Source organism: Pongo pygmaeus, chromosome 7, assembly GCF_028885625.2.
Source record: "Pongo pygmaeus isolate AG05252 chromosome 7, NHGRI_mPonPyg2-v2.0_pri, whole genome shotgun sequence".
NCBI lineage: Eukaryota > Metazoa > Chordata > Mammalia > Primates > Hominidae > Pongo > Pongo pygmaeus.
Genome location: NC_072380.2, coordinates 151545020 through 151570570, shown reverse-complemented (window position 1 = coordinate 151570570; position 25551 = coordinate 151545020). Strand labels below are relative to the sequence as shown.

The following is a 25551-nucleotide window of genomic DNA, read 5'->3' as shown; positions in this document are numbered from 1 at the left end:
TTTTTTGTTTTTTTTTTGTTTTTTTTTTTTCTTGAGACAGGGTCTCACTCTGCCACTGAGCCTGGAGTGCAGTGGTGTGATTTCCACTCACTACGACCTCTGCCTCCCAGGTTCAAGCAATTCTCATGCCTCAGCCTCCTGAGTAGCTGGGATTACAGGTGTGTGCCACTACACCTGGCTAATTTTTGTATTTTTTGTAGAGACGGGGTTTCACCATGTTGCTCAGGCTGGTCTCAAACTCCTGGACTCAAGTGATCCACCCGCCTTGGCCTCCCAGAGTGCTGGGGTTACAGGTGCAAGCCATTGAACCCAGCCTGAGATTTTAATTATCAAGAAGAGAGACACATGTTCCCACCCCAATTAAAAAAAAAAAAAAACCCAGAGGCTGAGGAGGAGAATCTATACCCTTTTAAGTTCCGTTTTGCATTTCTCTGACCTAGCACCTTAGGAAATGTCTCTGAGGTTAATTGGTGACACTGAGCCAGGGCTCAGGAAATCAGACGTACTCATTTGAATGATTCAGTGTTTGGACCTCAGTCAAATGCCAGCTCTCTTGCCCTAGTTGCATTGATATAAGCTAGGGTGACAAAAGTGATTCTCAACAGGGGGTTTTTACCCAGGGAGATATTTTTTGTTGTCACCACTAAGGGGAGTAACTGCTTCTGGCATCAGTAGGTAGATACCAGAGAGCCTGCTAAAAAGCTCACAGCACATAAGACATTCCCCTTATAAGAACGATCCTCCCTGAAGGCCAATAGTGCCAAGGTTGAGAAGCCCTGATCTAAATAAAGCACACCCTCTTTGAACCTGGATTTTCTCATCTGGAAAATGAGGGTGATGCCACATTGATCGTTGGTTGTGAGGATTAGCCGAGGAATTGAGGAATCATGTGCAAAGGGCTCAGCAGATAACAGGTGACAAGGGTACCATGTGGTTGTGTCCTGCCCTCCCTGCGTGAGCAGATCACACTAATATCCATGGACAGGAAGAGACGACATTGGGGCATGGATTGTCCACAGAGGTCTCTCCTAGCACACACGTGGCCAAACTTCTTAACATGAATTCTTTCAAGTTCAAGTTCATCTACTTGGTGCCTTTTAAAGAATCATTTCAGTTTTTATGTTTTTGCATAATTTAACAAGAGGAGATTCATTTGCCTTTTCGCAGGAAGGATCAATTTTAAGATACACGTCTCCCAGAAAAAACTTAGTGTAGAGAAAAATGATCAACACATCTATGAAAACTCTCTTGGGTTTTTGGAGTGTTGATCATAGGCTTAATAATAACCCTATGGGCCGGGCGTGGTGGCTTACGCCTGTAATCCCAGTACTTTGGGAGGCCAAGGTGGGCAGGTCACTTGAGGTCAGGAGTTCATGACGAGCCTGGCCAACATGGTGAAACCCCCATCTCTACTAAAAATACAAAACTTAGTTGGGTATGGTAGCACATGCCTGTAATCTCAGCTACTTGGGAAGCTGAGGCACGAGAATCGCTTGAACCCAGGAAGCGGAGTTTGCCTTGAGCTGAGATCACACCACTGCACTCCAGTCTGGGCGATAGAGTGAGACTCCATCTCAAATAATAATAATAATAATAATAATAATAATAATAATAATGATAACCCTTATGTAATACAGGTGCAAACATTCATTTTTTGAAAAAAAAGATAATACCATTTCAGACTGCCTAGATTAAGCAAAGGAAAAACATCTGGATTCATCTGGTATTCCTTAATTATACCATGTCTGAAAGACGGCACATTATAAGTAGGACATTGGTAACCTGGAAGGGGATGTCCTCTTAGGAGGACTAACAGGTGCATGTTCAGAAACCAGAAATCAGTGGGCTATTGCCACATTCAGCCTCTAGAGGGAGACAAATGCCTTTCCTTGGCTGAGCAGAAGCCCAGGCTGAGGGCCGGGCCTGGGACTTGGAAAGGAACCTCCAGTGCTCTGCAAAGTGGTAAAAATCCCGGACATCACAGCATATTTTTCCCTCTCACAGCATGTCCAGGGGCTGGCGTGGGGCTAGGGGAAGGTGATCCTGCTCCAGGCTTGGAGAGAGGCCCTCTCCATCCTTGCTTTGCACATCCTTGGCTCATCTTACCTTACCTCCGCTCCATCTGAGAATGTCTGGAAACACTGCGATTGCAGCTTCCGCCCAGGGCAGCCCCGTCTGGGGAAAGGAGTCCGTCTGGTTCGCGGGGTTCAACACAGTGTTCCACAGCCAGGGCCGCCACAAGAGCTGTTCAGAGCCCTGTCGTCAGAGAAGATGAGCACTGGCCTGGAGCAAGCTCAAAGTCTAGGTCCTCAAGCTGACCCCGGTGCCCATGCTAGCACTCTCACGCTCCCTCTCTCTTGCTCTGTCCATTGTAGCTTTAGGCTCTGTTTTTATAGTTGAAAACCTAACTGTAAGAGGGATTGGATTGTATCTACAGGGTTCCAGGGAACAGACTTAGTGTCCAATGTTGGGAAGATTTCAGAGAAGGCTGAGTGTAAAGAAATGTTACATAACAGAGCTGCCTGACAAAGGAATGCCCAGTGTGGAGCGGTGATGAGGTCTCCCCTCCCAGAGGAGTTCAAGCAGAAATGAGGGCCGATCTGTAAGAGATGCACCAGAAATAGATTTGCCTGCCCTGGGCGGGAGGTCGTCACTAACGTCCTTTCTTTTTCCATGTTTTGCATTGAGTTGATTGACTAAGGCCGCAGTAACAAAGTATCATGAACTGGGGCCTAAACAGCCAAAATGTACTTTCTCCCAGTTTTGGAGGCTAGAAATCCTCAGTCAAGGTGTTGGCAGGTCTGGCTCCTTCTGAGGGCTGTGAAGGAAGCATTTGTTCCAGGCCTCTCTCCTTGGCTCATTGGTGGTGTCTTCTCCCTGTGTATTTGTGTCATTTTGCCTCTATGCATGTGTGTCCAAATGCTTCCTTCTTTTTTTTTTTTTAAATTTATTTATTTATTTTTTTCTTTATTATTATTATTATTATTATTATTATACTTTAGGTTTTATGGTACATGTGCGCAATGTGCATGTAAGTTACATATGTATACATGTGCCATGCTGGTGCGCTGCACCCACCAACTCGTCATCTAGCATTAGGTATATCTCCCAATGCTATCCCTCCCCCCTCCCCCCACCCCACAACAGTCCCCAGAGTGTGATGTTCCCCTTCCTGTGTCCATGTGTTCTCATTGTTCAATTCCCACCTATGAGTGAGAATATGCGGTGTTTGGTTTTTTGTTCTTGCGATAGTTTACTGAGAATGATGATTTCCAGTTTCATCCATGTCCCTACAAAGGACATGAACTCATCATTTTTTATGGCTGCATAGTATTCCATGGTGTATATGTGCCACATTTTCTTAATCCAGTCTATCATTGTTGGACATTTGGGTTGGTTCCAAGTCTTTGCTATTGTGAATAATGCCGCAATAAACATACGTGTGCATGTGTCTTTATAGCAGCATGATTTATAGTCCTTTGGGTATATACCCAGTAATGGGATGGCTGGGTCGAATGGAATTTCTAGTTCTAGATCCCTGAGGAATCGCCACACTGACTTCCACAAGGGTTGAACTAGTTTACAGTCCCACCAACAGTGTAAAAGTGTTCCTATTTCTCCACATCCTCTCCAGCACCTGTTGTTTCCTGACTTTTTAATGATTGCCATTCTAACTGGTATGAGATGGTATCTCATTGTGGCTTTGATTTGCATTTCTCTGATGGCCAGTGATGGTGAGCATTTTTTCATGTGTTTTTTGGCTGCATAAATGTCTTCTTTTGAGAAGTGTCTGTTCATATCCTTTGCCCACTTTTTGATGGGGTTGTTTGTTTTTTTCTTGTAAATTTGTTGGAGTTCATTGTAGATTCTGGATATTAGCCCTTTGTCAGATGAGTAGGTTGCGAAAATTTTCTCCCATTTTGTAGGTTGCCTGTTCACTCTGATGGTAGTTTCCTTTGCTGTGCAGAAGCTCTTTAGTTTAATTAGATCCCATTTGTCAATTTTGGCTTTCGTTGCCATTGCTTTTGGTGTTTTAGACATGAAGTCCTTGCCCATGCCTATGTCCTGAATGGTAATGCCTAGGTTTTCTTCTAGGGTTTTTATGGTTTTAGGTCTAATGTTTAAGTCTTTAATCCATCTTGAATTGATTTTTGTATAAGGTGTAAGGAAGGGATCCAGTTTCAGCTTTCTACATATGGCTAGCCAGTTTTCCCAGCACCATTTATTAAATAGGGAATCCTTTCCCCATTTCTTGTTTTTGTCAGGTTTGTCAAAGATCAGATACTTGTAGATATGTGGCATTATTTCTGAGGGCTCTGTTCTGTTCCATTGATCTGTATCTCTGTTTTGGTACCAGTACCATGCTGTTTTGGTTACTGTAGCCTTGTAGTATAGTTTGAAGTCAGGTAGTGTGATGCCTCCAGCTTTGTTCTTTTGGCTTAGGATTGACTTGGCGATGCGGGCTCTTTTTTGGTTCCATATGAACTTTAAAGTAGTTTTTTCCAATTCTGTGAGGAAAGTCATTGGTAGCTTGATGGGGATGTCATTGAATCTGTAAATTACCTTGGGAAGGATGGCCATTTTCATGATATTGATTCTTCCTACCCATGAGCATGGAATGTTCTTCCATTTGTTTGTATCCTCTTTTATTTCCTTGAGCAGTGGTTTGTAGTTCTCCTTGAAGAGGTCTTTCACATCCCTTGTAAGTTGGATTCCTAGGTATTTTATTCTCTTTGAAGCAATTGTGAATGGGAGTTTACTCATGATTTGGCTCTCTGTTTGTCTGTTATTGATGTATAAGAATGCTTGTGATTTTTGTACATTGATTTTGTATCCTGAGACTTTGCTGAAGTTGCTTATCAGCTTAAGGAGATTTTGGGCTGAGACAATGGGGTTTTCTAGATATACTATCATGTCGTCTGCAAACAGGGACAATTTGACTTCCTCTTTTCCTAATTGAATACCCTTGATTTCCTTCTCCTGCCTAATTGCCCTGGCCAGAACTTCCAACACTATGTTGAATAGAAGTGGTGAGAGAGGGCATCCCTGTCTTGTGCCAGTTTTCAAAGGGAATGCTTCCAGTTTTTGCCCATTCAGTATGATATTGGCTGTGGGTTTGTCATAAATAGCTCTTATTATTTTGAGATATGTCCCATCAATTCCTAATTTATTGAGAGTTTTTGGCATGAAGGGTTGTTGAATTTTGTCAAAGGCCTTTTCTGCATCTATTGAGATAATCATGTGGTTTTTGTCTTTGGTTCTGTTTATATGCTGGATTACATTTATTGATTTGCGTATATTGAACCAGCCTTGCATCCCAGGGATGAAGCCCACTTGATCATGGTGGATAAGCTTTTTGATGTGCTGCTGGATTCTGTTTGCCAGTATTTTATTGAGGATTTTTGCATCAATGTTCATCAAGGATATTGGTCTAAAATTCTCTTTTTTTGTTGTGTCTATTGACCATATACTTGGAAGTAAAGCTCTCCTCAATAAATGTAAAAGAACAGAAATTGTAACAAACTGTCTCTCAGATCACAGTGCAATCAAGCTAGAACTCAGGATTAAGAATCTCACTCAAAACCGCTCAACTACGTGGAAACTGAACAACCTGCTCCTGAATGACTACTGGGTACATAACGAAATGAAGGCAGAAATAAAGATGTTCTTTGAAACCAACGAGAACCAGGACACAACATACCAGAATCTCTGGGATGCATTCAAAGCAGTGTGTAGAGGGAAATTTATAGCACTAAATGCCCACAAGAGAAAGCAGGAAAGATCCAAAATTGACACCCTAACATCACAATTAAAAGAACTAGAAAAGCAAGAGCAAACACATTCAAAAGCTAGCAGAAGGCAAGAAATAACTAAAATCCGAGCAGAACTGAAGGAAATAGAGACACAAAAAACCCTTCAAAAAATAAATGAATCTAGGAGCTGGTTTTTTGAAAGGATCAACAAAATTGATAGACCGCTAGCAAGATTAATAAAGAAAAAAAGAGAAGAATCAAACAGATGCAATAAAAAATGATAAAGGGGATATCACCACCGATCCCACAGAAATACAAACTACCATCAGAGAATATTACAAACACCTCTATGCAAATAAACTAGAAAATCTAGAAGAAATGGATAAATTCCTCAACACATACACCCTCCCAAGACTAAATCAGGAAGAAGTTGAATCTCTGAATAGACCAATAACAGGAGCTGAAATTGTGGCAATAATCAATAGCTTACCAACCAAAAAAAGTCCAGGACCAGATGGGTTCACAGCCGAATTCTACCAGAGGTACAAGGAGGAGCTGGTACCATTCCTTCTGAAACTATTCCAATCAATAGAAAAAGAGGGAATCCTCCCTAACTCATTTTATGAGGCCAGCTTCCTTCTTTTTTTTATTTTTTTATTTTTTTTATTTTGAGACGGAGTTTCGCTCTTGTTGCCCAGGCTGGAGTACAATGGCGCGATCTCGGCTCGCCACAACCTCCGCCTCCCAGGTTCAAGCAATTCTCCTGCCTCAGCCTCCCGAGTAGCTGGGATTACAGGCATGCACCACCACGCCTGGAGAATTTTATATTTTTAGTAGAGAGAGGGTTTCTCCATGTTGAGGCTGGTCTCGAACTCCTGACCTCAGGTGATCCGCCCGCCTTGGCCTCCCAAAGTGCTGGGATTACAGGCGTGAGCCACCGCGCCTGGCTCAAATGCTTCCTTCTTTAAAGGACACTGCTCATATTGGATTACGACCATTGGAGGGTCACAATCCAGTATGACCTCATCCTAACTTTAATCACCTCTGTGCATTGAAGTAGTAGGGGTTAGGACTTCAAGACACGAATTTTGGGGGGCATGATGTAACTTGTAACACACATTATACAGTCCATCTTTCTGAGTCCCAGAAAGCATGGGCCTTCTAAAATCATAAGGGCAGCCCCAGGAAACCTGCAAACTTACTCAGGCTGCTTCCGCATGGAAAAGCTTCATGCTGGGTGTAACTGACTCTGGGAAATGTCTACTTTTCTCTCCAGGGCGCAGCGGGGGAAGAAGGCAGCCCAGGGCCAGTTGGTCCCAGGGGAGATCCTGGTGCTCCTGGGTTCCCTGGGCCACCCGGAAAAGGGAAGGATGGAGAGCCGGTAAGTGGAAGGTCGGGGGTCCCAGTGCCTGTAGAAACCATGTAAAAATTAGAGAAGGAAAAGGAAAAAAACCTAATTGCCAAACTTTGCAGAAATTGAACCGTGGCCAAGGAAATGGGCCTGGTTGGGAAAGGGGTAGTGTGTGGGTCCAACAGTCTGCTCTAATGTGGTTCAGGCTAGGGCAGCACAACCTCATGGACCACTGGCCACATGCCAGCCTGGGCCAGTGCTGGGAATACAGAGATGGATGAGACAGTCTGCGCCCTGGAGATGCTCCCATCTCATGGAGAGACAGTCAGGCAAACACATCCCCACAGGTCAGGACAAGTTTGGTATGCGTAGAGAAGGACTTCTGGTCTACTCTGGTGCTTTTAGCCAAGACTTCCAAATGCAGAACCATGGTTTTCATTGTGGCTGTGAATGCCAAAGCCCTTCAGCCTGAAGTGAAGGTTTCAAAGCCTGCTTTGAAACGAGGCCTTGCCCCTTACTTGCGCAAATCTATACAATAAGGCTCTGCAATGGGGAAGCAAACTGAGAGAGGCTAAGAGATTTCCTGAAGGCCACACAGAGGCAGTAGGAGGCAGAGTCGGAATTCACATCCAGGGCCTTGTGGCTCAAAACCGGATTCTGTTTCTTTTGTGCAAGTCAGGTCATAGCGAGTCTCACCCATCTCTGGGTCCCCAGCAGAGGATGCAGTCAGCCTGGCACGTGGTGGATGGGTCAGCGTTCGCTCTCAGCTCCATGATTGTCCTTGTATTATTTATTTCCCCAGGGACTCCATGGATCACCTGGACTCCCTGGACCCTTAGGAACCAAGGTGAGTGCTTGTCCAAGAAAACTGGGTGCTGCAAGTTGCCATTAGAAAGAGAACGTGGAAAAATTGATTATAAGCATCTCTGGTTCCTTCAATCCACTTCCATATTTCCCAGCTCATCATGTTCCGTTTGACTATAGGTTCTAGGACTTTTTTTTTTTTTTTTTTTGAAATCTTACTCTGTTGCCCAAGCTGGAGTGCAGTGGTGTGATCTCAGCTCACTGCAACCTCGACCTCCTGGGTTTAAGTGATTCTCCTGCCTCAGCCTCCCGAGTAGCTGGGACTACAGGGATGCACCACCATGCCCCACTAATTTTGTTTTGTATATTTTTAGTAGAGGCGGGGTTTCACTATGTTGGCCAGGCTGGTCTTGAACTCCTGATCTTGTGATATCCGCCTCGGCCTCCCAAAGTGCTGGGATTACAGGTGTGAGAGAGGATAGAACCGGTGCACCCAGCCATTTCTGTGACTCTTAACTGTTATATTGAAGTAGTTGCCATATAATCAGTACTTAATAAATACTTACCATTAAATGAAGTGGCAGGAGACACTGACTTTCCATCAGCAGAGCAATAGGTCTCAGCCTATTGCTTGAATTATGAGTCTCATTGTAGTACCAGATGATTCCAAAATTTCAGAGGCTTAACACAGTGAAAGTTCATATCTCATGGACACTAGGTCTATGGGAGTCTTGCTGCGGGGAGTTCTGATCTGCATATCCATTTAGTGGTCACGTGTGAATCCCATGACTCTTCCATCCTCTAAAGTTTCAAAATCTTCTACCAAATTCTTGGGGTGCAACAATAAGTAAAGGAAAAAAGAGTGGAGAACCCTGTGGGAAGATTTTATGGGCCAGGGCTGGAGATTGCTAATTCATTTCCGCTAACACCTATTGTCAGTCACACAGGGGAGACTGGGGCATGTCATCTGCTGAGGCACACAGGAGGAAAAGAGAAATGCTTGCTAAATACCAGCCAGTCCCTTCCTCAGTTCAGTTGCACCCACAATTCAGAAACTATGACTTTTTTCAGGGGGAAGTGTTCTTATGAGAAATTTCCTGAGTGGACAGGGAAGTTTACTAAAATACCTTCTACACTGAATCATTCATTCATTTATGCATCAATTACCAATCAATTACCAATGCATTCATTATACACTGCATGTCTACTGAGTTTCTTACCACATGTGTCAGATTTTAAGGTGAGCTGTGGGATGACAACAGTGCATATCATGTGTTTCAGGACCTCCAGTGGCTCACGGTTCAGCCAGGAAAACAGACATGTAAAGAGACAGAAAGCAGATGAGTGCTAGGAGAGAGGGTAGCTCAGGGCACATGTGGGCTCAGAGGGGGCTTGCTAACCCAGCATGGTTTCATTATCATGGCTTCTTGAAGGAAGAGATGTTTGTCCTGGTTTTAAAGTGCATGTAGGGCCGGGTGCGGTGGCTCACACCTGTAATCCCAGCACTTTGGGAGGCCAAGGCGGGTGGATCACGAGGCCAGGAGTTCAAGACCAGCCTGGCCAGCATGGTGAAACCCTGTCTTTATTAAAGATACAACAAATTAGCTGGGTGTGGTAGTACGCGCCTGTAATCCCAGCTACTTGGGAGGCTGAGGCAGGAGAATCGCTTGAACTCAGGAGGCGGAGGTTGCAGTGAGCCGAGATAGTGCCATTGCGTTCCAGCATGGGCGACAGGGTGAGACTCCATCTCAAAAATACATAAATAAATAAAAATAAAATAAAGTGCATTAGCAGTTAGCAGGGGGAGAAGTTGAAGGAGGAGTCATTGGCAGGGGAATTAACAGGGAAAAAGACACTGAGGCATGAGGCAGAATGTGTTCAGAGAAGAGCATGAGCTCTAAGTATGCCCATATCCAGTGAAAATTATTTGACTAAGTCAGATGCATCAACTTTTAAAAATGTGGGTGAAACAGTCAATGACTGACTTGAGAATGTTTACATTTTGGGCTTTCATTTGACATGCATATTCAAAATAATAATAAAAGTGTTATTATAAAATTATATTACTTCTTTTGCACTTGCATATGCCTATGAAAACAATTTTTTAAATTTCCTATATGCCTTCAATGTCTTCCGTCATCATCCCTTGAGCCACTTTCTAAGTCAGCTGGCACTTCTCCAAAGCCGATTACCATGCATTCCACCTGAGTTCTTTAAAGATTCAACACTTCTGGAATGCATGCATGCTGCTATTACTCAAAGTTTTATTCTGAGCCCCAGAAACCATTCTCCAAACAGTAGGAGATGTTTTTTCCCCTTTTTATTTATTTCTTTCTATACTTGCACCTTTGGGATCTCAACAACATAAATGCAGAGTGTATTGCTTCTAAAATTGTATGTGAGAGGCTTGCTTACAATAACGTGCAAGATATGAAAATGTGAGGCTCCAGGAATAATTACTGTTATCTACATTAAATTTCATTGCTTCATGGTTTCCCCTTTTTCAAGCAGGTGAGATGACCTCTGTAAACATCTCAAGCTTACACTAATTTGGTGAATGTAGACCAATGTGCTTTTTCCTAGGAGTGATGTTCACAATCAAAATATTTTTCAAAAGGGAAAATGTTTTTGTGTGATATGAGTAAATACATAACCACTCCTCATTTTCTGAGGAATAAAATTGGGACTAACTTTGCCTGACTGCGGGAGCATATAAAATAGTTCCATATACCTGGAACAGTGGGTATATATGGAGAGGGGCAGATTAAGGAATTAGGACCTAGATTCTGGAGGATTTTGTGCATTAACCACCAATCTGAAGATACGTGGCAGGCTCCCCCGTAATGTGGTGCACACAGCCCAGTCCGATCTGCAGTGCTCAGGCGCTCCACTTCTTTCCCCTTAGAGGAGGAGGACCTCAGGGACCCTCAGGGCCCTAGGATTTAGAGGGCATTGATAGCCTCTTGGAAGACAGGAAGGTGAGGGCACCAGAAATGGTGGAGCAGCAAAGTGGCTTCAAATGCTCCTTCTATGTGACCACTGATCTAACAGTAGGAGACCTTTTTTCCCCTTTATCCTGTTTATTCTGTAGCTATATCTTTGGGATCTTAGTGATCCATTGATCCAATGGATCCCAAAGATCCATTGATGGATAGGCTCAGAGTGTATTACTACCTAACTCACAGGCAGAGTCTGGGGAAAAATTAATGATACCATACAAGTATACATACATACAGTTGCCTAGCATAGTGCTGGTCACAGTTACATGCTCAGTAAATATCCATGATCCTTATTACTAGATAACCCTGTGGGGTCTGCTTTAGACCTTATTATTAATTATTATGATTATGCTTAGATCCTTATTATTAGATCACTCTGTGGGGTGGCAGCAAGAAGGCAGGGGTTTATCTCTGCAGGCATGCAGTTGTTGGAGGAAGCCTAGGGGAAGTGGGGGAGGCAGCATTAAAGAGCAGAGGCAGGCTGAGACCCCCTGGGGGGAAGAGTGCAGACACTCCTGACATGGGTCCGGTTGACCAATCAGTTTCAACTCCGTGAGTCTCAGGGCAAGTCATACTGCCCCTTTGGCCAAGTGTTTCCTCCTATTTAAAATGTGAGATGTCTAAACACATGACCCATTCCAGTGTTGATATTGTGTAAATGTGTAAGTCAGAATGTGGCTTTGAAAGTTTCCCATAGTCAAACCATCATTCTCAGCAAACTATCGCAAGGACAAAAAACCAAACACTGCATGTTCTCACTCATAGGTGGAAATTGAACAATGAGAACACATGGACACAGGAGGGGGATCATCACACACCGGGGCCTGTTGTGGGATGGGGAAGGGGGGAGGGATAGCATTAGGAGATATGCCTAATGCTAAATGATGAGTTAATGGGTGCAGCACACCAACATGGCACATGATACATATGTAACAAACCTGCACGTTGTGCACATGTACCCTAAAACTTAAAGTATAATAATAATAAAATTAAATTAAAAAAGAAAGAAAGCTTTCCGTAGTCAATTGGCACTGGGAAGACAAATTGGAATTTGAGGTCATCTTTCATTGAAGAATGGGTTGCTCAGCCAGAGGAAGAAGCTAAGAAGCAGGGAAAGCTAGGGAGAGGTGGAGAGAGAGATCCCAGAGAGGGTGGCTTCCACAAGGCTTGCCTTGGTACTGTCCCAGGTGCTGATTGAAATTAAGAAAATTTCCTTAGGAAATCAAGGAAGGGAGTTATTTGAAGGTTTTCCTTGGCTGCCCCTTGGCCCCTCCTAATTCCTTATAACTGCAGGAAGACTCTTGAAGATGCCAGTATTTCTTTTGAGTGGCACTTGTTTCTAGCAGGATAAATAAGCTTTGGCTTCATACAGAACTGGGTTAGAATCCCAGCTCAGCTACCTACAAGACAGATGACTCGAAGGCAAGTGGCTCAAGTGGCTTTGTCTCTCTGAGCCTCAGTTCCTTTTCTGTATGAAGGAGTAAAGAGTGTTTAACCCCTACAGGGCTCCTCAGGAGATCCATGATCTTATGACACACAGCTGTTGCTCAATAAATATCATCCTCCGTCTACAACCCCCACACTTCCTTCTTCCCACATCTCTTCCTTGGACGCTGTGCTACAGATTCTAGCTCATGTGCTCTGTTCTTTCTTAACCATTAGCCTTCTGGCTTTTCCTGTCAGAACATTAAGATATTTTTGCTCTTCTTGGGGCCATTTTCTAAAAGTTTCAGTTTATGAAATTGTAATGTCATTTCTTTGGGGAATTAGTTAGCATCACAGTGGACCGTAAACAGACAAATGGAGCCAGACCTAGTGTAGCAGAAAGCAGTCAGTGACTCCACGCTTCCAGACTGGGCTGGGAGAGGCCTTTCTATCATGCTCCTTCCTCTGAAAAAATTTATTTTGGTCAAAGGCAGAACTCAATGCCTGACACAGAATGATTGATGGAGGATTCTTTTGTTCCTGCATCCAGGAAATGGTTATTAACTGCCACCTGTGCCAGACCGTAATCTGTACACTGTGGATACAGAGATGCATAGATCCAGTACCTAACAGAGGGGCTGAATTATTTTAGGTGCTTGGTAAACATTTGTTGGATGAAGAAATGAATGAAGATTTTCTACTTTCAGGCTGCTTGCGGAAAAGTCAGAGGGTCAGAAAACTGTGCACTGGGAGGGCAATGTGTTAAGGTCAATGAAGATCTATGCAAACATTTGCAAAAAGACAGAAGGACAAGACAGGTAGAGGCAGCTTTATAACAACAAAATAATGGGACTGAGTCTTAGTTGATAGGTAGGCTTTGGAAGCTTAGAACATGGATGGAAGAAGATCCCAGACAAGGGGAAATAGCATGTATATGAAACAGAAGAGCTAACAAATACCATGGAAGCATACGAACTAGGTTGTTGACATGAGTTAGCTTGCAATTGTCAGGGTTTGCTGATGTACGTGGACCATGGCCTTGGGACAGGAAAGGGACAGTTTCTGTTTCAAACTAAAGCAGAAAATAAGAATAACAGGAAAATCTGCATTAAGATTTTTAAAGCAAAACCAAAACTGCAAAGGAATATAGATTTATCTGACATTTATATGTGTTTAGTTCACTTTCTATCTTCTACCTCTGCATATAAAGTAATAGTAGAGGGAGGACTATTTGAGCTCAGAAGTTTGAGACTAGCCTAGATAACATAATGAGACCCTATCCCTACAAAAAATGTCAAAAATTAGGCAGGTATGGTGGTTCACATCTGTATTCCCAGCTATGGAGGGAGGCTGAGGCAGGAGGATTGCTTGAACTTGAGAGGTCAAAGCTGCAGTGAGCCATGATTATACCACTGTACTCCAGCCTGGGTGACAGAGCAAGACCTTGTCTCAAAAATAAATAATAAATAAGTGATAGTAATGCAACCATAATATACAATGTATTTCTCAACCTTATATAGTTGTTTTTAAATGTCTTCATAAGATACATGGGGATTTGGTAGAACTTTTTTTTAATTGATGAGGACCCGATGATGCAGAGAGGTTATGGGACTTGCCCAAGGTCACAGGATGAGGTCGATTTGGTCCTGAGACTGGATCTAGAATCACCTGACTACCAGCTTGAAATCTTCCATGCTCCTCTCCATTGCTACAATGAGCTGGTGACAGATAAATCACGTGTCATGATGGTCATTCTTAGTTCATGACACTTGTTTCCATATTTGTCTTATTTTTTTTACTCCCTCTATTTCCCAACCTCCCCATAGAAACTAGTTAGATTTTCTAGGGATCCAAAGTATCTTGAACTTCCAAGAACCATTCATATCATATTATTCTAAAGAAACAGATAATACTAATTGAGAATTTACAGAAAATTTGAGGAGGGAACTACTGGCAGAGATGAGGGCAGGGCAAGGGATCTTGCTGACTCCTAGGGACCCAGAAACAGCAGGTAGTGTGACTCAGAGGCCCAGAGGGACCAGGGGAAGAAATGATGTCAAGGAGACCTAGTGAGAGATTTAGATCTTGGTTTGTGTTTTTTGTGAGAACTTTGCAAGGTCTGTTCCTTCATATCCCCATGAACATCCCTTCTCTTCTGAACTTAGCACTGAGTATTGACAATGGGCAGGACTTATGACTGAGTAATCTTCTGGGCTTGGAATCAAGAATATGGTTTGCAGTGAATGAATGCGCATTAGTTGAATGAATATATGGCTTATGTACTCATCCAGGCAACGGTTGTACTATAGGAAAGGCAAGTCATCTTAGAGCCATTAATGAGATATTTTGTAACGCACAATAACCTAAACCTTAATAAAGCAACATATTACCTAGCAATATCGAGTTCTACCTTAATTAGCTGCAACATTATCTCATTGGCTCTTCATAGCAAGCTTCTGAGGCTGTTTCTGTTTGTCATATGAGTTAACTCATTCCAGAGATATTAAGTGGCTTGAGCAAGATCACATGCCATCTTGGCCTCAAGCTTGACTGAATAAGCTCAGGATCACGGCCTCCTACACAAAACTGTTGGGGCCATGTGTGTTTTGGGCCAAATTTAATTTCGATTTTGGATAAGTAGTAATATGCAAAATATACACATAATGACATTTATGGTAGTATCTGGGGCAACATCCCTAATCAAGCCTATTAATCCTTAGGCGACAAAAATATGTAAATGTTCACACAAAATGGAATAACCAAAGACTGCAAATAGCACAAGTCAGGTTTTGCTGCCAACTGAGTTGAGATCACACTTGTTTTTAAGGGCTGAGGATTTTGAAATTACAAATAAGGCATGGCTCGGACTCAGCCTTGTTCTCCAGGAAATGGCAAACAAAATTTCTTCCTTTTTTCAATTTCTCCCTCCTTTTTCCTTTTCCATCAAAGTCCAGCAAGGCAGTACAATGAGAACAGAAGCAAACACAACTCCTAGCTCAGGTTCAGTGCTGTGCTGGGCTCTGTGCCAAGCACTCTCTCTGCATAATCTCATTGAATGAACACAGCATCTGCAGACCTGGCAGCTCCTGTCCTGTTCCCCTTGTAGGTGAGGAAACTAGAGCATAGGAACTCATCACTTTCCTAAGTTAGCAGTTAATAGATGTTGAAACTAGAACTTAAATTCAGGCCTCTGACACCCAAATCCACACTGTTAACTATGCTTGAAGGCAAAGGTCTTATCTCGGTCCCCTTTAGGCTCCTCACTCCCACATCCAGAAGGATGATATGCAAAATGTAGGTACTTGGTAAATTATTGGTGAAATGATAAATTAATTTATGGGTGATTTGGCATCTAAATTGAAATGTGGGTACATGTGCAAATCTGGGGTATAGTTAGGATGAGGGTCTGATGTGGTTTGAAGAAAGCATGGTAGATTTGGACAATGCTCACATGGGGAGGGCCATATTGTTATAATCACGTTTGGAGCCATGGTCAAGGTTGGTCCGGGAATGGTCATCCTTGAAAGGTATATAATCTGAGTTGGTGGCTGTGGTCCCTGAATATTGGGCTGAGTGGGGTGATGGGCTACCTGGGTAGACTACAGCATGGCCCATGGAGGCCAGGTGGCAGGAGAAGCCTGCAGTCAGGATTCTAGAAGAAGCATGATTCATTTTGTACCCTAGCCCTCTCCTTCCTGGCACTGACCTCTTGATCTTATTTTTCTCTCTTTCTAGGGGGATCGAGGAGCTCCTGGGATCCCTGGTTCTCCTGGCAGCCGCGGTGACCCAGGCATTGGGGTTGCTGGCCCTCCTGTAAGTCTTTATTTATCCAGCTCTTACTTGCTTTCAGGACATACAGCCATTTCCTGTTGGACCTGCCTGCAGAAACACTTTTTTTTTTTTTTTTTTTGAGGTGGAGTCTCGCACTGTCGCCCAGGCTGGAGTGCAATGGTGCAATCTCAGCTCACTGCAACCTCCGCCTCCCAGGTTCAAGTGATTCTCCTGCCTCAGCCTCCTGAGTAGCTGAGATTACAGGTGCCTGCCACCACGCCTGGCTAATTTTTTGTATTTTTAGTAGAGATGGGGTTTCACTATGTTGGCCAGGCTGGTCTTGAACTCCTGACCTTGTGATCCACCCACCTCAACCTCCTAAAGTGCTGGGATTACAGATGTGAGCCACCGCTAGTTTTAATGAATAATTCACATCAGTCTACTAGGTGTTAGTTTACAAACTCATTAGGAGTGATAGCTTTAAGAGTTGCTAAAACTTTGAGTTATAGGGGTCTTAAGAATCAATGAAGTATGTCCCTGCTCAGGATGAGGATTGCTATCAATATCTTCGGCCTCCACCTGAATGCCGCTAGAAATAGAAGGCACACTTCTTTCAAAGCCAGCACATCTGGCTCTGCAGTTTAAAAATATATTTCCATAGATAATGGAAATTCAGTAGAATTTTTTTTTCATTGAGAATAACATTATGGTATCCTGTAGTTTCCACCATTGCTTTTAATTCTCCCTTTTGTACCACAAAGAACACATATTTTCTTTCCTTCTTTATTGAATGATAGTTTTTGGGACATAAGACCAGTTGACAACCTTGAAGCCTTTTCTTCTGTTTAGTCCGTTCTTTGATAAAGACATCATACCCTCTTAATGCGCCTTAAAAGCGCATTTACTTTGTCCTTAAAAGCCCTGTCTTGCTATTGTTTAAAAGAAGCTCAAATACTCAATCCTCTTCAAATGCCATTGCTAAGCCATGGAATACCTAAACTACCCATGTATTATTGTTGTTGTTAACTGTTATCTTAACCCAAAAGCACAATCTAAGTTTATCTTTATTAAATGCAACTTGAATATAAACTGGAGTAATACACGGTCTAGTTTCTGTCTGGTATTGCGTTCAATAAATGGAGGCCACGACCAAGAGTGATTAAGAGTAATATCATTCTTCATGCATGACTCTCAAAGAATAAGAAGGAAAATCCAATTTATTACCCAAAATATTACTTGTGAAATAAAATCCCCCTTTCCTTTTCTTCTGTGGTTCTCTTATATCCAGAGGAGTTCTTGGGCCTCTCACTCTCTCCCTGAAATTCTCCTCCGTTCTCCCATTTTGAAGCAGGCCTCCTGGCCTCCACACCAGAAATCACCCCCTCACTGTTCTTTCTACCCACTCACAATGAGGGGTCATTTCATGGTGACAAGAAGACCAGGTAGCTCTGTATCTTCTTAGATCTTCCTGAAAACCACGGAAGGAGCTGCGCGGAATGCCCTTGGGAATGTCTAGTTTGGTTAAACTGTTTTCCTTAAAACACATTCTCAGCTAAAACTGCCCACTTCCTTACATTCATTTTACCTTTGTTCTTCTTTTTGTTCAGTCTTTTTGTAACTGGAAGGAACACTGTAACAAAAAGTGCAGCAAGAGAACACAATAGTTTATGCCTTCTTCTTTCTGAAATTCTCCTTTAATAGGGCCCCTTCTGCTGGAGTTAGGATGCTGCTTCATGTGGCAATTACTCCTTAGCATAGAGAAAGGGTTGTAAGTGAAACTGCAGACCCGTAACCTGAATGAGGCACCCCCATCACTTACCAGGGTTCTACGTGACCCTGTCTACTCCCTGCAGATTCACCTTATCAGCCCTTACAGAAAGCTGGCTGTGGAGGTGGACACAATTCACCCCACCTGCCACCGAAGAGCCAGCAAAAATCACCCATGAAATATGTTCCTGCCTAAGTGAGTCCACCTGAAAAGTAATTGGCTGGCTCTAGTCAAGAGGCTGTAAATCAACTGTTTAGTGTCTTGGCTACCACTTGGACTTATTAAAAGCTTCCACGGTGGATAAAAGTTTATTGAATGTTCATAAATCCTATCTCTGGCCATAGCCCAGGCTACTAATGGCCTGGGAATCTGTATGGAGGGTGCAAAGATATGCTGAGCTAAGCAAAGGTGTGTGGAGGAGGTGAAGAAGGGGTCAGCGTGGGGGTGGGTACCTGTCAAGTTCATTGGGGATGCAGTTGCCTCTTTACAGGAACATTGCCATTTGCTGAGAAGTCCTGTGTTGTACCTTGTGCTGGGCCTCAAAGCATCCACATCTACCTCCTCATTTGGTCCTGGGCAAGTTGGTTTTATCCTTTGGCTAAGGCTGGGATCCCATGTAGCCCCTAAGAAGGGGATTCAAGAGCAAGGATTTTGGGAGATGATCTTAGAAATCACTACTTAGAAAGTGACAAAGTGAGACAGACAAAGAAAGCGAGCCAAGGGGAGGGTATGTTACTGAGCAGATGGCCACCGTGGGTACCTGGGACTCACCTGTACGACAGCCCCTGAGTGACTGCATGGCGTTGTTGCAGAGTTGTTCTGCAAAAGGAGCGAAAGAGCTGGGGCGTTTCTATACCACCTCCTGCCTGTATTTGGTTGGAGGCTGCTCCCTGGGGAGTCGACTCCCAGAAGCTCTCAGCCTTCCCTGTGGTTGGGTCAAGCATTCACCTGTAGCTAAAGAAAGCCCTGGGCAGGTGTGTGCCCAGGGAACGTGGCAGGAGGGAACTGACCTGTCTACTACATCACTGTTTTCCAGGTAGACAATGTGAGGTTCAGAAGGTGATGTGATTTGGCCAATGCTACATAGCCAGCCCAGGGCAGGGCCAGGATACAGACCCACTTCCCACAGCCTCTGAAACCAGTCCTTTTCCCCCTGCAACACCTCATTTTGTGGCTTTGGCAGGATGGGCAGGATTTATTCATTTCCATTAATCTTCTGTGAGATCCCTCAAAGAAGGCACATTAAGGATAGATCCGGCTGGGGCCAGGCATGGTGGCTAATGCCTGTAATCCCAGCACTTTGGGAGGCTGTGGCAGGCGGGTCACCTGAGGTCAGGAGTTTGAGACCAGCCTGTCCAACATGGTGAAACCCTGTCTCTGCTAAAAATACCAAAGTTAGCCAGGCATGGTGGCGCATGCCTGTAATCTCAGCTACTCAAGAGGCTGAGGCAGGAGAATTGCTTGAACGTGGGAGGTGGAGACTGCAGTGAGCTGAGATCTGCCACTGTACTCCAGCCTGGGCAGCAGAGCCAGACTCTGTCTAAAAAAAAAAAAAAAATAGATCCGCTGTAAGTAAGTTACTCTTCGCTTCCTTCCTCCCGTGGTGTCATGCTCCCATGCCTTTGGCATCCAGGGCAGCAATGACTCCCTGGAAGGGAGCCAGGAGCTCTGTCTGCCAATCTCTGCACTGTCACTAGGCAGGGGAATGAATGAGGCCATTGTTTGGGGTTTTGGCTTGCTGCTTCAAGATATTAACAAACAAACAAAAAACCCTTTAATCTTTAGGTTGCCTCTGATGTTCCCTTAGCAATGTTTAAGTTGCTTACGAAATGAGCCTACTTAGGCCCTGGGACAGATTAAAGTCCGAATTAGTTTGACCGAAGGAGCTGGGGTTTGTGAAGACAAGGTCGCACATGTAACCCAGGACTAGCTCCTTCCTGCTTTGGCCCTCAGTTTCCTGATGGATCAGGTGCCAGCAATTTCTGCAGCAGCATCAAGGAAATTGGGAGGATTACAACATGATAATACTGGTGATAATACCTGCTTCCCTGCCTTTGCCCCAGTGATGTCATAGCAATCCTGTTTGCCTGATGTCTTTCTCAGACTTTGCCACCTGAAATGACCTCCCTTTTTGAGCCTCTCACCATCCCTCCCTGGAATTAGTTGTACTGATGCCTTACATCAGTTGGTCCAGGCATTGAGGACGCACATACAAAAGGGACAGAATTCCCAGGCTCCCTGCCCTCCAGTGGGCCTTCTAGCCTAAGAGTGGCAGGAAGCATGGCCCAGTTATGTGCAAACAAGTATCTCAAGTGCCCTAACAGAAGAGTTTTTTTTTCATTCCCCCACCTTCCAAGGAATAATGTATTAATAATAAAGATGACAGCCTCTGAAATATTAGAGTAATAGCAACCACAGCCAACATAAACTGCCTACTTGCAGGGACAAGAGTGAGCAAAGGCCTCCATGTCTACCTCTCATTTATCTCACAGATAGTCTCTCATTTGTTTCTCCCAGAAACTCTAGCAGGTGGACTCCACTTTTCTTTTCATTTTACAAATGAGGAGACAGAGATATGAAGCCACTTCCGTGAAGTCACCGTTAGGACATGGTAGAGCTAGGACAGGAACCCCAGCGTTCTAACTCCAGACAAATGCCCTTAACCACTCTTCCAGCAGGGGTACCATACAGTTGGCCCCTGAATAATGTGACAGTTGGGGTGCCGACCCTGCACAGTTGAAAATTTGAGTATAACTTTGGACTATCCCAGTATTTAACTAATAGCCTGCTGTAGACTGGAAGCCTTACTGATAATACGAACAGTCAAATAACACGTTTTGTATGTTATATGTTTTATATACTATATTCTTACAACAAAGCAAGCTAGAGAAAAAAGTTATGCAAAAAATCATAAGGAAGAGAAAATACATGTATAGTACTGTACAGTATTTATCGATACCGTAAGTTTGTGTTGTCTACTTGTAAGAAGAGTCCATTGGAAATGGCTGCAGCCACAGCTGCAGACCTCAGTGTAAGGTACACATCAAGCCATTCAGCCTTTTCTTGTAATATTACGACTTTTCTCTGCTCCCTGGGAGAACTTCCAGCATCACTTGTAGTGCTTCATGTGGGTTTTCTGGTGTTATTCAGTGTTACAGTATTACAATAAACACGACAAAAAACAAAAAACAAAGAACAAAAACACAAGAACTGGGAGAGAACGCTTTTTACTTTGGTAACGCAATTTACTGGAGAGACAGACTGCCCACGCAGAGATGATTAGAATCACACAGCATTTAAGCAGATACTCACAACACTTGAGCTCACCACAATCACAACAGGAGGTGGCTATGAAATTATTATAGTACTACGGTCTGGCTACAGTTAATTTTATGCAGTTATGACTTAATGCTGCATGTATGTTTCTTTACTTTTCTCTCAACAGCCACGGTGCCATGTATGGTCTGTGTTTGTGTGGACACATTTTAACAAATTGTAACTTTTTATTATAGATTTGAGTATATTTTATAATACTAAATGATACAACAGACTAGTATCTCTCTATATTTTATGCATTCATGACATACCTTACTTTTTCTTAATTTTTCAATATTTCTAGGCCACTGAGTCATTTGACAGTTTTTAAAAATTGTTGAAAATCTCCAAAATGTTTTCCACTGTATTTATTGAAAACAATCTGCATTTAAGTGGACCTACACAGTTCAAGCCCATGTTGCTTAGGGGTCAACTGTGGTAACAAAAGTTCGTGTTCACTTTAGTCTTCACACTCACCAGTGGCTTTTTTTTTTTTTTTTTTTTTTTTTGAGACAAGGTCTCACTCTGTCCCCCAAGCTGGAGTGCAGTGGCGTGATCATGGCTCACTGCAGCCTTAACCTCCTGGGCTCAAGTGATCCTCCCACCTCAGCCTCCTCAGTAGTTGGGACTACAGGAGTGAGCCACCATGCCTCGCTAATTTTTGTATTTTTTATAGAGATGAGGTTTTGACCTGTTGCCCAGACTGGTCTCAAACTCCTGAGCCCAAGCCATCCACCTGCCTTGGCATCCCAAAGTGTTGGAATTACAAGCGTGAGCCACCGTGCCCAGCCTACCAGTGGCTTTTTATGTGCATGATTGCTCCTGCACAATTGACTTCTGTGTCTAGCCTGTGTGTTTTTTTTTTTTAATTCATGTCTTATCTGCCTGCTTTAGTCCAGTTTCTTTGGTCATAAGAACCAAAGCCACTCAGGCTGTCCCAAGAATTAGGCTGGCTAGATTCCTTTAGGTGTGAGTACCCCCATCTTGTCTGGATGCTACTTGGGAACACTGGGCATTTGTCCATGGTTACCCCAGGTCCCAGCTCCCGGCCTTGCCCCCATAGTCGATGCTCAAGGAATGTGCAGGGCTTGATTCACTGAGATCCACTTTCGCCCTGCCCAATGCACAGAGCTGTGTCCTGTGGGCAGTGAAGGAGGAGGCTGAGGAAGGTGTAAAGCCACACACCGCCTCCCAGACTCCAGGGCTCCTGTATTGCTTCGTGTATAACCAGGAGCTGAGCCTCCCACAGCTGGTTTTTATATTAAAGTCTCAGGATGGCTGGATGCAGTGGCTCACACCTGTAATCCTAGCACTTTGGGTGGCCGAGGCAGGTGAATTGCCTGAGGTCAGGAGTTTGAGACCAGCCTGGCTAATGTGGTGAAACCCCATCTCTACTAACAATACAAAAATTAGCTGCGTGTGGTGGTGGGCACCTGTAATCCCAGCTACTCGGGAGGCTGAGGCAGGAGAATCGCTTGAACCCGGAAGGCGGAGGTTGCAGTGAGCCAAGATCCCACCACTGCACTCCAGCCTGGGTGACAGAGCGAGACTCCATCTCAAAAAAAAAAAAAAAAAAAAAAAAAAAGTCTTAGGAGTTTCTTCTGTTGATGGAGATAGAAAATAGTTTTGAAATAAGTTTCTACCGCCACTTCTGATTGGGAACTCTCCTTTCTAAATGAAACAAACCATTTTGTTGTTCTCAATAATAATTCCTAAGGCACACTTAACATACTGGGCACTTGGCTTGACATGCCACTGCCTTCCCTAGTCTTCCCGGCAGTCCAGTAAGGTGTAACTATTATCGTCTCCAGGTTTCAGATGAGGAGACTTAGGCTCAGAGAGGTTCAGGCAGCTGGCCTTGGTCACTCTGCTAGTGAGAGACAAAGCAGGCATTTGAACCTGCGTTGATCTTGCGCTGAAGGCTGCACTCTTTGTTTCTAAGCGAGAAGACAGCCTCTGCTGGCCCTGTGGCTCCAGGAGCCTCCTTCGTGGCATGGTGGGAGGAGCTGGGCTGTCCTGGGCTGTTTCTGGTTCTGCACAGTTAAAGCCAGCACAAGAAAGGCTTCTTGGTACCAGACATGGGAAAGGCCAGATACTGCCCTGACCGGCCTCCTGGACCCTCATCTCTGCTTCCTTAGCAGACCTCATGGCCGTGGCTGAGCCCTCTCCAGCACTCCCTGCTCTCCACTTTCACACTTCCTGCTCAGCTTCACTCTGCCCCTGCATCACTCGTGGGTTTTCCCGCTGGTGTCCCCAGGTGCCTGGCCTCTGGCCTCTGGTCTGTTACCTCTGACCCCATCTCCACTCTGCAGCCACAGCTGTCCTCCTAAAGCCTGGATCTGAGCCCACTTCTTGCCTGCTGGGTAGCATCAGAGGCCTCTCCAACAAGGTGCTTGGGCCCTTCTCCTTCAGACCCCAGCTTCCCTGGGGCATTCCTGGAGGCACCCTGCTGCTCTCTGAGCACAGAGTCTGACTTCTCCTCTTTGCCTAGTGCTCTCCTCTGCCAGGGACATCCCTGCCTCATCCTCTTCTCTACCTGTGAAGCCCCCCACCCCACTAAACCTCTTTTTGCCTGTCCCCCTCTGGGTGAAGATTCCTCAAACTCTCTCGGGCTGATGCCAGTAGCTCTAGGCATCCCGTAACCGTGACTCACTGAACCTGATCAATCATTACAACAGAGATTTTCCTCTCACCTGGAGTGCTTCACATAAGCGGGCTCCATGCCGTGCAGCCACTTGGCCACCCACCCCAGCACACAGCACTAGGCCTGCGTACACATGAGGCACTCAGATCAAAGATTACGGAGAATAAAAGTTCACTTTATTTTCAGATCTGTGCCTATGGTAGGAGGAACAAAGAGGTGATCAATTCTGAGAGAAGGGAAGCTGGTTTTTAGAACAGCCTGTTAACAGAGAAAGAAGAGAATGTGTTTCACGTATCTAAAGCCATATGCGGCTTTCAGTTTTGTAAAACTTTACTATAGTTGTCAGAAAACACCAATAGCAATGGCTGTGCATGTGTATCAGATGTAAGTGTATTCATATGTGTGATATATATGTGCATGTATGTGTGTCTGTGTGTGTATATATATAAATTTTTGTTATGGAGAAATTTAAATATACTAAAAATAGGTAGAATAGTAAAATAAACACCCATGTAACCACAACTAGTGCCAGGATCCCACAGCCAATGACCACGGTTTTCCTCTTAACCACTACCTTCCATTATTTTGAAGCAAATTCCAGACACATTTTGTCTGTAGGTATTTCAGTATATGTTTCTAAAAGATAAGAATTTTAAAAAACAGGACCACAATTTTATAATATACCCCTTAAAAATCCATAACACCATCAAATATCTAGTCAGTGTTAAAATTTCTAATTATTTCATACATGTCACGCTTCTGTGTTTTTTGTTTGTTTCTTTAAGATCCAAATAAACATATAGCGATTGGTTGGATGTTTCAAAAAAATTTTTTTTTTTTATTCTGATAGAATTTTCCACCATCTGGCATTTGTTAATGTAATAGCTCAATGTGTTCCTCTGTCTCTGTAGTTCAGCTAAGTTGGTACTCAGACCTAGAGGCTTGATCTGATTCTGGCTTGATGTTGTTGGCAAGACTTCACAGGTGGGGTGTTCATCCAGCAGGAGGCACATGATGTCTGGTGGAGCCTCTTTGTGATGCATTCACCCTGTGATGTCTAATGCTCCCACCAATTAGTACATCAAGGGTTGCAAACTGGTGCTGTTCTAGTTCTATTCATTCTTTCTTTATTAGCTGGAATAGTTCTATATAGAGAAATGTTCCCTAAAGTACCCTTTGGATACCCAGTGGTAGAAGACATATGGAAGGCAGAATATAAATGCTTGAAGTCTTTCCCTTGTTTTCAAAAAATGACTTGGTTCCCTAGCATCTTGCAAAAAGGACCAATTAGGTGCTTGTTGTTATTGTTTGTTCTAAGAATAATTTTGAACTCGGGAATATAAACACATTTGATGTGTTTTAAATTATTGCAACTACTCTTCCTTTCGATGCTCAATTTGTCTTGTCTTCTGCCAATGGGGGTCTATTTAAGTTGATTCTTATTACCTTTGACACAAAGCTAGCAATCTTTGATGGTTTCCTTGCTCTCTCTCTAGGTTTGTCGTGTACATTTTTTGTCCAGGTCTCTGATCAGTCATTTCTTCAAGAAGTCATAATAGTTTCTCTTAGTGGAAACTGGTATCAAAGGCCCAAATCTGGGTATTAGGGTAAAATGACTCTTGAACAAACACATCAGAGGCCGTAATTTCAGAGAAGAGGGTTGTAATTGTTGAAAACATATTTGAGCTTCAGATATAGGAATGACATTAGAAAGTCATTGT

The 25551-nt window shown here is 43.7% G+C and overlaps 1 protein-coding gene across 6 annotated transcripts in view; it reads left to right on the top strand.

Annotated features, from left to right (window-relative positions):
- COL22A1 (collagen type XXII alpha 1 chain) overlaps nucleotides 1-25551 on the top strand; it is a 336676-nt gene that overhangs the window by 226767 nt on the left and 84358 nt on the right. For all 6 annotated transcript variants that reach the window (XM_054499251.2, XM_063669105.1, XM_063669106.1 and 3 more), the window contains 3 exons: nucleotides 7030-7134; nucleotides 7907-7951; nucleotides 16068-16145. In XM_054499251.2, the coding sequence (XP_054355226.2) occupies nucleotides 7030-7134; nucleotides 7907-7951; nucleotides 16068-16145 (228 nt within the window). The remainder of the gene's footprint in view (nucleotides 1-7029; nucleotides 7135-7906; nucleotides 7952-16067; nucleotides 16146-25551) is intronic.